Genomic DNA, 15,063 nt, shown 5'->3' with positions numbered 1-15,063 from the left:
CGGGGTATTCGTTTTCATCATGCCATATTAGGAAATGCTAATTCCAAATATGGAATGATTAAGCACGTAAGCGTCCTCTAATAATAAAAAACAAACATGACTGCCACCGGGGTTTGACCGGACCGGAAATTCGCTGATTCTGCTCCAAACTGAGCTTGGAATGCAATTTGATGCGTTCCCCGTGCAATTAACATAGATGACTATTAAACCTTTATATATTTTTGTTTTAGATTTGGTTATTTATCTTCCTTTTTTTGCATGCAAACAACACAACACAATGCAATGAACACGCATTGACTGTTTAGTCTGATAACCGGGGCTGCACGTGGTACCGATCAGCCAATTGGCAGCACACTGTATTATAAATATACAATACTACAAATACAACCAATCGACCTATTATTACGAATGCAACAACTTTATATACACTGCAATATAAAAATAACACAACAATCTGCAATTATACTGGTTCTGTATCTGGTTACAAGACACCAGTATATGATTATATATACGATAAAGGAGCATACCATTTCTGTAAAAGATAAATGTACAATTATTATTAGTTTAGTGTACAATCTCAAAATTTGGTAATTGTTTTGTTTGATAATCGCAGTGCTATGAAACCAGTATATTGTTTCCTATCACGTTTATTCGTAGACTTACTTTAGTATTCACAGATAAAATAACCCAAATTGGAACAGTCACCAGCCACCCATTTATAGCCTTGGGATGTTCTGTGATTTGAAAGAAACCAACAAGTTTTAGTAAAGTTTGAAGTTAATACAGTGAATTGCCACCACGTGTGATTGGTTATTTGACTCCGGTAAACGCTCATTTAAATATTTATGCATATATCACCAATAGAACTTACTGCAGTCTTGCGCAGTTTCCGTTCATCGCACTGCTGTAGTCGTCCCAGTTACTGTATCGCATCCGTGATTGGTCTGGATATACGAATTCTCCTTCCGTTTCGTCTACGTGTGCACCAAACCACCACACATCTGAATACGTGTAAGATAAGAGAGATAGATAGAGATTCAACAATTCAAGCTGTATGTTTCTATCTAAATTGAATATTAATAATTGAGGCGTGGTATACCAGATAGTATTTGAAGTATTTTTTTTATCTATTTAATCAATCAATCATTCTTGCGTTAGGTTGCTTACTCATCCATTCATTCATTCATTCGACTCTATACATAGAAAATCAAAATAACGTTTGAAAGCGTCAGTTATATTTCTATATTACCAGTTTCATCTGCATGTCTAGACTGCACAATCAAATCAACCAAGTAATCGTGGTGATCTAGACTTCGTATGTTTGCTAAGTGAGCTTGATTATTCTCGCAGTGAATATTTGCATCAGCCCACGTTTTCTGTTCATAGATGAGCTCAAATCTTCCATTTGCTGAATCGAAAAGAATTGTGAATTTGTGTGTTAACCTGCATTTAACTAGTTATCAAAAAGAGAAGCCTAGTATCAATACCAATGTTTGATGGGCAAGATATCCTTTGCCAATGAAAAACACTAATACGCATGCGTACACTGACTGTTGTAGTACGTACTATTACTGTCAATGCGCATGCGTTATTTATGGTTTCATCAAACCGAATCGAGTAATACAAAATGTAGCTTTCAGCATGCACCATCAAACAAATACCCCTCGCAAGCATATTGTACATTTGTGTGAATTATTCTAAGAAAGACAATGTAAATAACGGATGTACGTACGAACTGCCATGACTTCAACTTCACACAACGACAGCTGATCCTGGTTGTATACACGAACAGTAACGAAACGTCCAATTGTTCCGGCATTGCAGTTGAAATCTAGCCGGCTCTGGTACGTCATGGAATACGATACGGTTGGCCCACACTGTTCAGCATCTTCAATGTTCATACTTCGGCCTATGAAAACCTTAGCACCATTTAAACGCTCCCCTGAAATGACACAAATGACGTGACTCAATACGTACATGCGAGTGTCTGAGTGAATCAGTATTTAAGCTGAAACTTGCAGTAGCAAGACGCATGTGTTTGCCAATGCAGATAAAACAAATGCGTCTACTGAGAACAAAGCTCGCAATAGTCTAATAAGATAATCTTTCCGAATATCCCAATCCATACACATGATTATGCAAATTAAAAATAGTCTACAAATAAATTTCAAATGCACAAAATTATCGCATGATCAATAAAGATAATAGCAATTAATAATAATAATGTACTATGCAATATATACCGAACGCGCTGTACACATGTCCATGAATTCACCAATGGGGACACTATTGAAGACTAGTTCGTTGTATTCAAACTTTCAAAAGATCTCGAAATGCATTTATAGTGTAGTTGACAGCATTTACCAAGGTATAACACTGAAACGTAATGGCGTTATAAATGTAGCAATATCATACATGCATATTGACATAAATAAACCAATAAATATAATATGAGCTACCACATCCATACTTACCACAACAATCCAGTCTGTTGTAAATTTTTACCATCTTGACGCAATGTAAAAAGGCGAGGTCAACACGCCACCACGAATCCCAATCATGGAATGCTGTATGTGAGCAGCTTCCGGAAAAATAGTAGCCATTTGTATTTCCGTCATTGGCCTTCCAGGTGGGTCCGTGGCTACTACTTTGTTCCGAATATCTAAGTAGGGCTACATTTTCAAGTACACCACCTAGAACAATTTATAGTCTTTAAAAATTGGGACAAAGAAGACTGAAACTAATTTTGTACCTCGAAATAATATTAAGCGGAATACGTATGTTAGCGCATGTGAAAATACTCAATGCCTACCATCATCGCAGTCGCAAGTGTAGCTATCGTCGTCGAGTGTGTCACATGTGCCTCCGTGGCAGACGTTTGAATCTTCACAGGGGTGTCCAACTAACAAAAAAAATCAACAACACATTCAGTGGGGGAATGCATTAACAATATCACATTAACTTACACACAAGTACCTGATTTCGTTTTCAGACGTTTTTCCCATATAATAAGCGAAGGTCTGATTCCCATTGGTTGCCTGGATCGCAGGTCACATTGTACCCACCCTACAAACTATGTTCATTATATTATTTTGCATCTATGTCTTATGAGAAAGAATATTATTTTGGTGTGCTCAAAAAAATCATTGCGGTCACCTTCAAATTCAAGATGGCGTCCATTATGGTTACTGAATGGTAAATGTACACATATCTGGTTAAATACTTATGCTAGAATGTTAGTTTAAATGGCTATACGTCAGACCAGGTGCACGTGAAGGGTAAGCATCTGCTGCGGGCATGTCGAACCCGCCCTGATGTTCCTCCAGTCATGTCAGCGAAAAACAATGTCAGACAAACAACCACACCAAACCACAAGGACAAACAGTTATTTTATATGATATTAGATAGTGGATCTGTTTTAATGATTCATGTATAATATTGCTCACTTCAAATTGACAAATATATACCAAATTGTTTACAAACAATTTGCGCAATGAGCAGTCCATAACTATATGCCGGGCCATGTTTTCCATGACTGTTATTTGATCCTATACATACAATGTAGGGTATTATATACTGTATATTTATAAACTGCTGAATTTATTTGCCAGATAGAAAAAACAATTTGCAATTGAAAGTGTGGGTGACTTTTATTTTGAAATGCACAATATAAAGTACACAATGGGCAATTAAAGCTATCATTACTAGTTATGAATATTTATAATAATTGTGTGTGGCACACACACTAACATGTCAAAGTAACACACACGTTTTAATATTACGATATGAACAGTAACTACTAGTATATAATAATTGGAAATCTGTAATCAGCGAAACAAGGGTCTTACACGTACACGTACACACTGTTGGACGGAACTTGACCTGTATATTTACCTTTCAGTAGTGTATTTAAGGACATAAAACATTTGCCGAAAATAACAATATTTTATTTAGTTAATCATTCGTTTCGCTAATTACAGATAATCGGAAATCTGTAATCAGCGAAACAAATGTCCTACATGTGTGTTATTATGTAAACTGTTGGCTTTAGTAGTCCAGTGTATACAACGGCATGGAACATTTGTCAAAAATAAAGGTGATTACACCGGAAGAAAGGTCCGTAAAAGAGAGCAGCCCCCATCTTTTGACCTTGGTTGAACCAGAGAGCCCTCCATACTGATGGTCATATGCAAATTAATACCCCTTTTGGCACGCTTCGGAGCGCTGCACGTTGCGTAGCTGGTCGCAATATTACTGTTAATTTAAAAATCATCTCCTTTATTTTTTGACAATTGTTTAATGCCGTTGTATACACTACTGAAAGGTGAATGTACTGGTCGAGTTTCGTCCAACAGTTGTAAATAATATACGAGGAGTACCCTTGTTTCGCTGACTACAGATTTCTGATTTCTGTAATTAGCGAAACGAACCATTTATGTATTAAATATTGTTATTTTCGGCAAATTTTCGTAAATACTGTACGTATAAAACCCATTTCCACTGATTACAGTTTAATTTTTATTATGCGTGTTATCCCCGTTTTGTATCGTTTTTTTTTTCGATTACAATAAGCCAATGACTCTTTAAATCTCGAAGGGCCTTTTTAAACTGTTTGCCCACTTTTTGGTGTGCATTGCTAATTACGGTGACAACGCTGCTTTCTGCTGATCACAGTCCCTTGGATTTTTCTGGATATGTACATATGCTGTACATCTCGTGGAAACCTGTTTCATTATCAACCTCAGTATAGTTCCTGCCAAGTCACCAAATGTGGAATTGCTATTTACTTCCAGTTGCTGAATAAGTGCCATTGTACAAACAAATGGATCATCAGTTATATACATAAAACGTGGTTTGCAACAAATGTTTTTGAATATCTTAAAGTTTGAAAAGACAATACTTTTATCATCATGAATGTTATTTCGTGAACTTTTTCGTTCACGAAAACATATATTTAGCCACTTTCACAAATATTCTATCACAAATGGAACCAGCTATATTAGGTTGTACAGGCTTGGTCGCCATCTTGGACGTTAACCTTAGATTTGAAGGTCACCGCAATAACTGTTTTCGAGCACACCATACCATAGAGGTGCAAATAAACACAGTGAACTTAGTTTGTAGGCCGGGTACAATGGGAGTGCCTAGTATGTGAGATCAGACCTTCGCTTATAAATATATCTTTCTATTTTGACTGAGGGCCTCTATAGTTGAGATAATTTTCCTTTTACCTTTGACGTAGAGGACGCTATTACGAAAGTCATGGTTACTTATTGGCCTCTTCGATATTCAAATGAAGTCTATTGACAGCTTACTGATATATTATGCAACATGAAAATAGTCATATGACTTGTGGCGCACACTTTGATATTTTTGGCGGAACAGCCACTGTTTAGTTTTGAGTAACGATTTGTGCCATTTTGTGCAAACAAATGTGGTTTGATTATTCTTGGGTGTGAATATGCGAATTGAACTCTAGCCACTGTTGTATGGTGAAAATGGATCCACGTCGTGACTGACGAGATGTACAATAATAAAAGTATTTCATGGATTTCGGTAAAAGCTTTTACATATGTGACTTTTTAAACTTCATTTTTAGAATGACCTGGATTTCAGTCTCAATGGGAAAAACTGATGTTTTGAAATCTGATAGACCTTTTGTAATATACAGTGTTGACTGCATTGAACACCATCAAGTACTTTCGAGTGTCAATTTCAATCATTTGGGCCACATTACATTAATTGGTTGCAGTCATTGACACTTCGTAATTTCCTAAGCTATTATGCAAATATATAGTGTAACCATATCATTTGCAATGGCGCAGGGAAACGGCTGAAGTATTGGCAATTTTAAATAATGACAGATATTTATTGGTTTCGAATATAATACTTTTTGAAAATTTTCATTTGAAAATATATCTCATGAGTGGTCTGACAATATCATATTTATTAAACTGGTGTAGTGAGTCTCGAAACAAACGGAAATTACTACATGAGTTTAATACTTCTGATATTCGATATTCAGAGTCACTCTTGAGACATCTTCCAAACATCTTCTTCAGGTTTGTCAACTTTTTACATAGTAAACAAAAAGAAGTACAAGAACGCAAACAACGGACGAAAATTCAAAAGCACAAAATAAACGAATGACAGGCCACAATGAAAAAAATAACAACTGACAAGTACATGGTCAAATCAGCGAAGGGAATGACTTTACAAAGCCAAGGAACAAAGTCAAGGTGTTATGTAACCGTGGCTTCGCTCACCAAACCTGATAACGGTAGACGATTACGCCATGGTGTATGAAATGTTAATGCTCAAAATAATATTAATTTAAACTATTTTCCAAACATTGGAATATATGCTGAAAAGTATTAATGAAGTGTAGTTATTAAGTTCAAACTTATATCGAGTGATTGTTAGGATTCACCGTTTTGAGTTACGAATAATAATAATCTACCAGTCATGTACCTTTCTTCTAATCAGTCAATCATGCGGTGTATTGACTCGGTCTATTAATCCGATCGTCATGTATGAGTCTGAAGCCATACAACCACGACAACAACAAAATGTGTTCTTACCTGGGACCATGACCTGAACCTCACATAAACTGAGATTATATCCTGGTATGGTCGACGCGATTTCAACAAAGCGACCAGTTAAATGGCATTCAATTATAATTGTGTCGTGATCAGGATCCTCCACACTGCCACATATCTGAGGCGTTGAATCGTAAGTGGCAGAAACAGCTACCTGTGCCCCAAGCATCCAATCAGCTATTCAAGTAATTAAAAGAATTAACAGTTGTTATGTGTCACCTAATCTCTGTTAGTACTGAACACTTGGACGAACATCAGTGTCAACTTACAGCAACAGTCTTGCCTGTTCAAAATGACCACCTCGGCGATGCAGTACATCTCTCCTAGATCGACTTTCCAATAACTCGGTGCATCATCCTCAGTTTCCGTATAAGAGCATGACATACCAGCCAGCATATCACTATTGAAAACGCCATCCACTGCTCTGCCGGCGTAGTTGGTGTCGACGGTACTTGACTGGATCGCCCATTTATCAAAAGCAACGTTCCTCAACGATGCGCCTGGATAAAATAATTGTTTTGTTGCGCATTACAGTTTACATCAAAATTATGTTCATTCTGTTACATCTACTACTAGGTTTGTAGTGTGACTTTGATTATTATACCAGCACAGGCAAATTACCGGTGCGTTTACTTTTCTTTGGCGAACACCAGTGCACACAGGGCCCTGGAAATATTGCTCTAGAGTTGCGTTATATTCAATTTTGGCAGAAATCTGTATAACCTATTTCATGGCAAGTGAAGATAAATTATGGGAGTATACACCATACATCATTATTTGTCTAAAATCCATTGAAACTTGCTCGCTTATTCTGTCTCTGCCATCGCCCACGATGTAGTCAATAATTGCCATATGTCGACCAAAAGTGTCATGGTACCTCTTCTCGAAACGTAACGGTAAGAAACTCGCAATGATTTTTTTTTAAATATTTACATCGTTGCAACTTTGCGGAACTCTAGTCATTAGGTGTGTTGAAAGCACTCCCTCGATTAATTCAATAATGGGAACGCACCGACCAACTGTCCGCGGCTGTGTGTACATAAATAACTACAGAACACGAAATTAACCCCTCTATGACCATGTCTGCCACTGGGGCGTTACTCTCATATATAATATAAATAAATTTTAAAACCATTTGATAATCAAATAATCAATTAAAATATGAAAACAACCATAATAATATATGTATGGTGGTCTGACAGTGATAAAGATTTTATGTGATTATTGAACACATTTGTGAATATTTACTGTAGAATATGGTAACATTTAAAAGTTCGTTCATTAATGTGACATAACAGTTTGTCATAGGTGTTCTTAGATTGCCAGATTCCCTGACAACTGAGTTGGATGAAAGCTGCAGAACTGTAAACATTGAAGGGTCACATGTACGTTGGTGACACCCTTGGTGCCAACCAACATTATTACCATGGTTACTGCGCGAACAAGGCCACACTGACATAACCGAAATCGGCTTGTCGATTCAAACACAGCATTATTTGTTAAGCTGGTTTGTGTATGAGAGTGGTCAAGGCCACGAGTGCCCAGGGATGTTTAGTCACACCGATGTTTCGACTAGTATATTTGCCTATTATCAATGAATAATGTTCATATGACGTTATCATGCCCTTGACATTAAAGCCTCGATGGCATTCTTTACTTTTCTTCAAAGATTATTTACAGAGAATAGTTTCCATGGGTACAATACATATTGCTGCTCCCGCACAAATGCCATTATGTGAGTTGCACTATAACCTTTGTAACGATTGCGAGTCTTTACCATAGAACACGTAAAGTTGTTTATTGCCCGAACGAGGCCTTGAGAAATTATTGTAAACACCATAACAGTTGTAAATATCTGTGGCCATATTAGTGTTTGATGGTTTCAGCAGGTGTGGTAGCTTATATTCCTGTGTGAGCACTTGGCCGGGAGAATTTAACCCACTGCCTATCTGATGCAAAGCGAGTGTAAGCGGAACAATTCGCCATACCGTGGTATTGGTACTACATCAGCCCTACGTTATGTGCGTACAACCTCACGAAACATAACGAGGTCGTATTTCTCCATTGTTCATTGTACTTTGCTACTTTCTAAGTGGGGAGTTACAGTGAATGACTGTTCAATCGAAACAACCAATAATCCATAACCCATTCATGACACACGGTCATAATTATTTTACTTGTGAGACGGAGAGTTCTTCAAGCTCAGTTGGACTAAATATGTGTACACTATTTACTTTAAACATTGTAACAGTCAATTTATTGCATATACGCAATAGTCTAAAACTTACATACGGAACTTTGTTATCTATTCTTTACATTCAACACTGTCTTGTTTGGAGTCCTGTAGACTTGAAAGGCACATAATGCTAGCTCCCGTAAACTGCCATCTCAACCGACTACAGTAACTACCACATCACTAAACTCTCCAATCAAAATGAATTTTCCGTCAAAGTAGGTCAACAAGTGTGTATTCCAGATTGTCAATTCATCAACATACGAAATAAGAACTATATCCTTCAGATATTAATTTTAAAATGTTGATATGAAAGACGTTAAACTTACCTGCGGCTGCGCAATCACAAGAGAATGTGCCGATACCATCAATGCAAAGTCCACCATAGCAAGCACCTGGATAGCAGTCATCTACGTTCAAATCTATAAAATGATAATTCAAGTCTGACATGAAAAGTGTACGCAGATGACACATTGTGTGTTGAAAGCGCACACATAGCGTGGTGGTGGTGTGGTAGAGGCGATAGTAGACGGTAAAAGAAGTGTGCTTAATAAGGGGTTGTTTATTCAGAAACTGTCATAATTCGGGTACCATTTTGGCAATTGGAGTGATAATTCGAATAATTTAAAAACAACCTAGAGACACATAGATAAATGAGTCTGAAATATCTGAAATATGGTATGCTGACTTGACGTTGTCCTTCGCAATGACGTGAGTGCGAACGATGTTCATGTGATATGGTGATTTTTTTTCTGCCTTTGAAAGGATGACATTTCCCAACCCTCATCAACGGTTTGGTGTTGTTGTAAGCCTGGCAATGTTATTTGAGTGTATCATCATCAAAGTTATATGAGCCACGTTTTTAAATGCATGTCGAAAACATCCCGTGACGTACAATTACTTGTAACGCAACTGGTTAGGTCATGGTTACCCACATAATTTTCATGAGAGCTGTATTGTGTTATAGTCACTAAATCAGTCGAGTGATTGGTCGGCAAACCTGGAGTGAAATATATATCTACACAAGAAGACCATTTTATATAAAGTGCTTGAAGCTCGTATTTAATTACCATTTTGAGTATAATCCAATAATAATAAGGTATTTAATTGTAAAACTACATATGACAACAGGTTTTAAAATAGCCTTAGCTGGGATTTATTCCAAAACATATTATGGCTCACAGATGATTCTGGCAAAAATTATATACACTAAGCACACAATTGGGAATGCACGTCGTGAATAACTTGTCCGCTAGCTTGAATGTAATAACACACCAGGATTGTAGTGCACTTAAAGCACATAGTAAATAACTCTGTAGCAGTCATGAAATCTGCCTTTAAATGCACATACAAGGTACATTTCTGACTAGCTGGAATATGTCCAACTACACGTTTTAATTTGTAAATGCTTTCAGAATTACCAATAATTATATCACGATTGTTTAATAGCTATTATATGATGTAGGAACTCTCAATTGTATGTACATTTGGGAATAAAATACCAGAATTTCGAAAACCGGCTCACTGCTACCGATTTATGTAAGGTATATGATTTTTTCCTTGCCGTCGTGTTTTTTTTTATTCTCTCCACGATGCGCACCTGCAACCAATCGTCAGTTCGATCGCGACATTCACGATAATCTGTATTCTTTTATTACCTTGGCATATACACAAACTACACACTAGGACAGGGCAGTGAACTTGGAATGGCAAAGGAGAAGCAAGACACGAAACCGACTGTATAGTGGTGAACAAAAAACATGAACAAATATGAATAACAACGTTTGGATTTATAAGACATAGAAACTATGCCCACGAGGAAGTACTAATCCCAGTACTTGGCTTGGTGCCTTGGCTAATGACTTGAGTTGACGCAAATGAACTTACCGATTTCACAATTTATGCCTACGAAATCTGGAAAGCATTCACATGTGTAGCCCACGGCTTCGATTGTGCACGTCCCACCATTTAGACAAGGGTTGTCAATAATACATATACTATTTGCTGAAAAATTTTAAATGTACATATTGAACATACTTTGATGTTGACAGTCAGTGATATGATTCAAAATTATATTATTATAGATGGGTTAGGTGGTGGTTGTTGTGCCACGCATGTGTGCGATTTTTGTTGAGTTGTTGTATTTTTAGCACAAGCGAATACAAGCAAGCATTAATATGAGTTTTCGTTTGATCGCACTGTGCACTAAATGCGTTTCAACCATACAATAAAATTACTTAGTTAATTTTTGTTATAGACACTTCTTTGTACAGGGTTGATCTGCGCACTGATCAATTCGCCATCTTTTTTCAACATGGAATCCATAACTCGCTCATGCGTGGTGCATCGTTCACCGCTGTTTATAACGACCCTGCTCTCAAAACAACGCATGTGTTTTATCTGTGCTTAGTGAAATGCATGTATTGTATGTATTCTGGGAACATAGGGGCAATATTGGAACCGTAGCGTACGCAGTTCTGACGGCAGGGCCATTTTAGGCATGACACGCCTTACAGAAAGTAATTATTCAAACATGATCGTACGTATTTCACAGTGGATTCCTTCATATCCGACTTGACAATCGCAAAGGTAACTGTTGATAAGGTCGTCACATGTGCCACCATTTTGACAAGGCCCGTCTTCACATTCGTTAATATCTATTGCAATAAAAACAGAAAGACTTACTTTGCTGAACGATTATAATACAATACATCAAAAACAAATCCGAAAATCATGTTTTTTCAACACACATACACATGTGAAATAAATGACAAAAATTAGAACACCAATAACTCGAAATAAATGCATTTTTCTAATTCAACCAATAAGGTTTTGTACCCTCGGTCCCATGGCTACAACCGCTGTACAACCTCGGGTCGCAAATTCGTACCCGTTCCACAAAGAGTATAACTAAAACAGGATATCTTAATGTGTTAGCCAGCATAAAGAAAACTTCAAGCAAATTCTCGAAAGTAAGCAATGTTTGGTGTCATTGCATGTTATTAGGAAATTGTATACAATAGAGTGCATAGGCCAACTAGTATGACGTATTCAATAGAATTACATTCTGACATGTTATAGTACGTGTGTGCGCAGAACGAGGTCCAAATGCGTTTGTTAGCCAATCAAAACCACTTTAGACAACTGACAAATGTCATACTACGTCTCATAGTCTCTTGGTACCACACTTTAATAAATAGGTAACTGTATTCGCCAACACCAGCTACAGATTGTTGAAACGAAGTTTGCTTTTTGCAAATCTGGAATTTAATATGTAATTTGGCCACCATGTATAATTAATGTACAAGGACTGGTGTTGGGGAAGTAGAGTGAGTATTCATCATCAACTATTCAATTTGGCTGGAGCGGCATCTCAAACTTAATCCTGTAATATTAGGTGACACATGCCGGTAAATTATTGTAACTTCAGCACCATTCTTCAAAAAACATATATTGTTATATTATCAAACGGGTTATATATATTTAATATATAGATAATATGTATTGATCTATGTAGACATATTTGAACGATCTTCAAACTTACCGATTTCGCAGTTGATGCCACTGAATCCCGCCATGCAATCACAGGTGTAAAGCTCAAGGGTGCCGTTGCACGTCCCACCATTCAGACAGGTTTCTGCACCACATGGTGAAACAACTGAAATAAAATCACGTATGAAGTAACGTCAGACAAATGGTGCGGCGTGGAATTAATATGGGGCCCCTAAAATGTAGTCCGAAAAAGATTTTCTGTCCGTTCTTTAAACGTCATTTCTCGGACATGCATTGACCGATTTTGTTCATATTGGCGCTGACACGAATCATAAGAGCATACGTTCATTAACTTTTTGTTTCGTTGTCTTGTGACCGACTGACAAAACTTATTCGAGGATGTCAATTTCTCAGGCATGTGTAGGCAAATTTTATTCAGAATTGAATGATGGATTTATTTGAATGATTTTAGCAGTTATTTTGAGATTTCAAATATAGCCGACAGGCGGCCATCTTCTTAAATCGCACAATTTTAACATGTGACCAGCCGTTTCGCGTGAATGCATATTTCATTCTAACTAGTGATTGTTACGTATAATGCGTTACTGAGGAATATCGATTTGTTTTGTGATTTAAATCAAAACGGAGAACTGGCGACATTGTTGTATATATTCTCTTATGTTCATAACTTTTTCCTGACAATTGTTCCAAGCCAAATTATAATGTTCGGTCCTCTAATGTCTCCTCAGCCTAGCGCTATGAGACATGGACTATGTTCACTATTTGTAGTGGTAGTTAGTTTTTTATCGGTAAATTGTCGGTGACAGTTTTTTTGGCAGGCTACCTTCACATAAATTAACTCAATGTTTCTCAGTTGTTATATTACATAAAACCAAAGTAGCACCGAATGTTAGCCAATGACAACTAGTGTAAATACTTATACCTCGATTTCCAATCTGTGACCCCGTCTCTGATTCCGACGTGATGTTAGTTGATTTCCCTGGTCCCACCACACCAATCACAGTACCAGCAATCCCAAGGGCAGTGATGGTCGTAGTAATTCCAACTGCAATTCGCGCTGCTCTACCCCCAATGTTTCCCACGCTCGGCTGGAATAAAAGTTTAACATAAATCAGATATTGTCCGCAGATTGTGTATACTTAAAAAAAACATCATTTACTAACCCGATGAAGAGATACTGGTGCGTTTCAAACGTATATACAAAACCCTTCTGAATAAATACATTATTCGAGTGTTGTCGCGAATACGTACTTTCAAAATGAAAAATGAAGAATATTTACCGTGGATGATGGATGAATTCTGTTCATAATTGAAACATAATATCAGTGAGCAGTAAATAAAACCAGTCCCTGGACTTGTATGATCATGGATCACCAAACGTTTATAATATATCTCGGATGAGTATTAGCATATTAACAATGCATTAACGATATGTTGTCATAAATGGTAAGCAATTGCTAAGCAACAACATTAATACCAATATGTCCCTGGATTTGGAAATGTACAAATGAACGGTCCAGAGGGTTTGAGACTAGTCTTTTTTGCTAATCTGTAATGTTTTGTACATAACCCGCCTTTAGGAACGATTATCGCAAATCTGACATCAAATAACCAACCGCAGAATATCTCACTATCGAGTCTGAATGATCACAAATGTGTCGTAAACTAAATGACCACGATCAAAAAAAATAGAACCACTCGTTATATGTGTTCACAGATGATAACCAGATAGTGATTAATGGATTCCCTAGTTTTTTTTTATCTGATTTATAAATCCAGCAATTGTGTAAAATTGTGCACAGTTTATGCAATTCAAGAATGAATACTAAAAAAATATAACTAATTGTTATATTAATCTCAAAGGTATATATATATATTACATCTAAACTTTCTGCATGTTGACGTGGATGTAAGCGGTATATGAACACAGTATTGGTTCAAGCGGTCACACTCTTTTATTTACTGAAAACAAAAACACTTGTCCTATTATATGGAGGGCAAGGTGTATCCAAAGATTAACTGTTCTTATATTTGAACTGGAATTTTGCATAATAAAACTCGATTTCGCAGTAATATTTTTTCGAAGAATGCAGTTTCAGTTACTAAAAGTGAAGACGTTAGCAGGATTAAGACTTATTGCGAACCAAAGTGCGTGTTTCAATAGAAGGAGGGGGGAGGGGTGATTTTGTTAAATCTTATCCGCTGAATAGTTACTGTTTATAAGGCTAGACTGGCCCAGCTGTGGCGATTTTTTTTTCAGTTAAAAAAAGTTGGAAAAATAGTTTTGCGAAAGGTGGGGTGAACGCGAAACCACCACAGACTGGTCGTATTTGCAGCTAATCTGTTGCTATTATTTATTCATGATATGCAGTGACATCACTGAACGGATACAGTGGGGCGTGCGCGCTGTGTACTGAGGTAAACATTGTGGATCTTCCTGTGCAGATCGCGCTTCACTGTAACCATAGAGCTCCATGCTTAACCCAAGATAACCCGAGATAACCCGAGATAAAGCTACACGCAGGCTACTTCTCTCCATTAGAATAATTTGTATGAAACGTTATAAATAGTAATTCGTTTGTTATGATTGACGATCGAGAAACTTGAAGTGAAGTCTTCAGGTACAAAGATTAACTAAATATAGTTTAAAGGTCAAATTACTCTGATTGGATAACGTTCTTGCCTGTCATTTTGTTCATTAACATAAAAACTAGTACG

General features: G+C 37.0%; 1 protein-coding gene across 1 annotated transcript; it reads right to left on the bottom strand.

The window, feature by feature from the left end:
• Positions 1-210: 210 nt before the first annotated feature.
• On the bottom strand, positions 211-13,761 carry LOC102807315 (uncharacterized). The gene is made up of 15 exons (XM_085503322.1): positions 13,626-13,761; positions 13,268-13,433; positions 12,377-12,490; positions 11,376-11,489; positions 10,720-10,836; positions 9,162-9,254; positions 6,869-7,099; positions 6,582-6,776; positions 2,813-2,902; positions 2,475-2,693; positions 1,733-1,942; positions 1,250-1,408; positions 872-1,001; positions 664-734; positions 211-532 (listed from the first exon to the last, which is right to left on the bottom strand). Exons 1-14 carry the CDS (start codon positions 13,650-13,652, stop codon positions 665-667), a joined length of 1,935 nt encoding a protein of 644 aa, XP_085359448.1. The 5' UTR covers positions 13,653-13,761; the 3' UTR covers positions 211-532; position 664.
• Between the last annotated feature and the right edge of the window lie 1,302 nt (positions 13,762-15,063).

This window comes from Saccoglossus kowalevskii, chromosome 9 (genome assembly GCF_978046115.1).
Source record: "Saccoglossus kowalevskii chromosome 9, keSacKowa6.1, whole genome shotgun sequence".
Classification (NCBI taxonomy): Eukaryota; Metazoa; Hemichordata; class Enteropneusta; family Harrimaniidae; genus Saccoglossus; species Saccoglossus kowalevskii.
Note: the sequence above shows the minus strand (reverse complement) of the source record. Positions and strands in the feature narration are given on the sequence as shown.

Bases quoted from the DNA above. Each gene is read 5' to 3' on its own strand.
- LOC102807315 (XM_085503322.1), bottom strand. From the start codon at position 13,652: ATGAACAGAATTCATCCATCATCCACG. The intron at 9,255-10,719 runs GTAAGTTCATTT...ATCATTTTATAG, and splicing joins AGGCATAAATTGTGAAATCG to ATTTGAACGTAGATGACTGC. The intron at 735-871 runs GTAAGTTCTATT...TTCAAATCACAG, and splicing joins GGAAACTGCGCAAGACTGCA to AACATCCCAAGGCTATAAAT.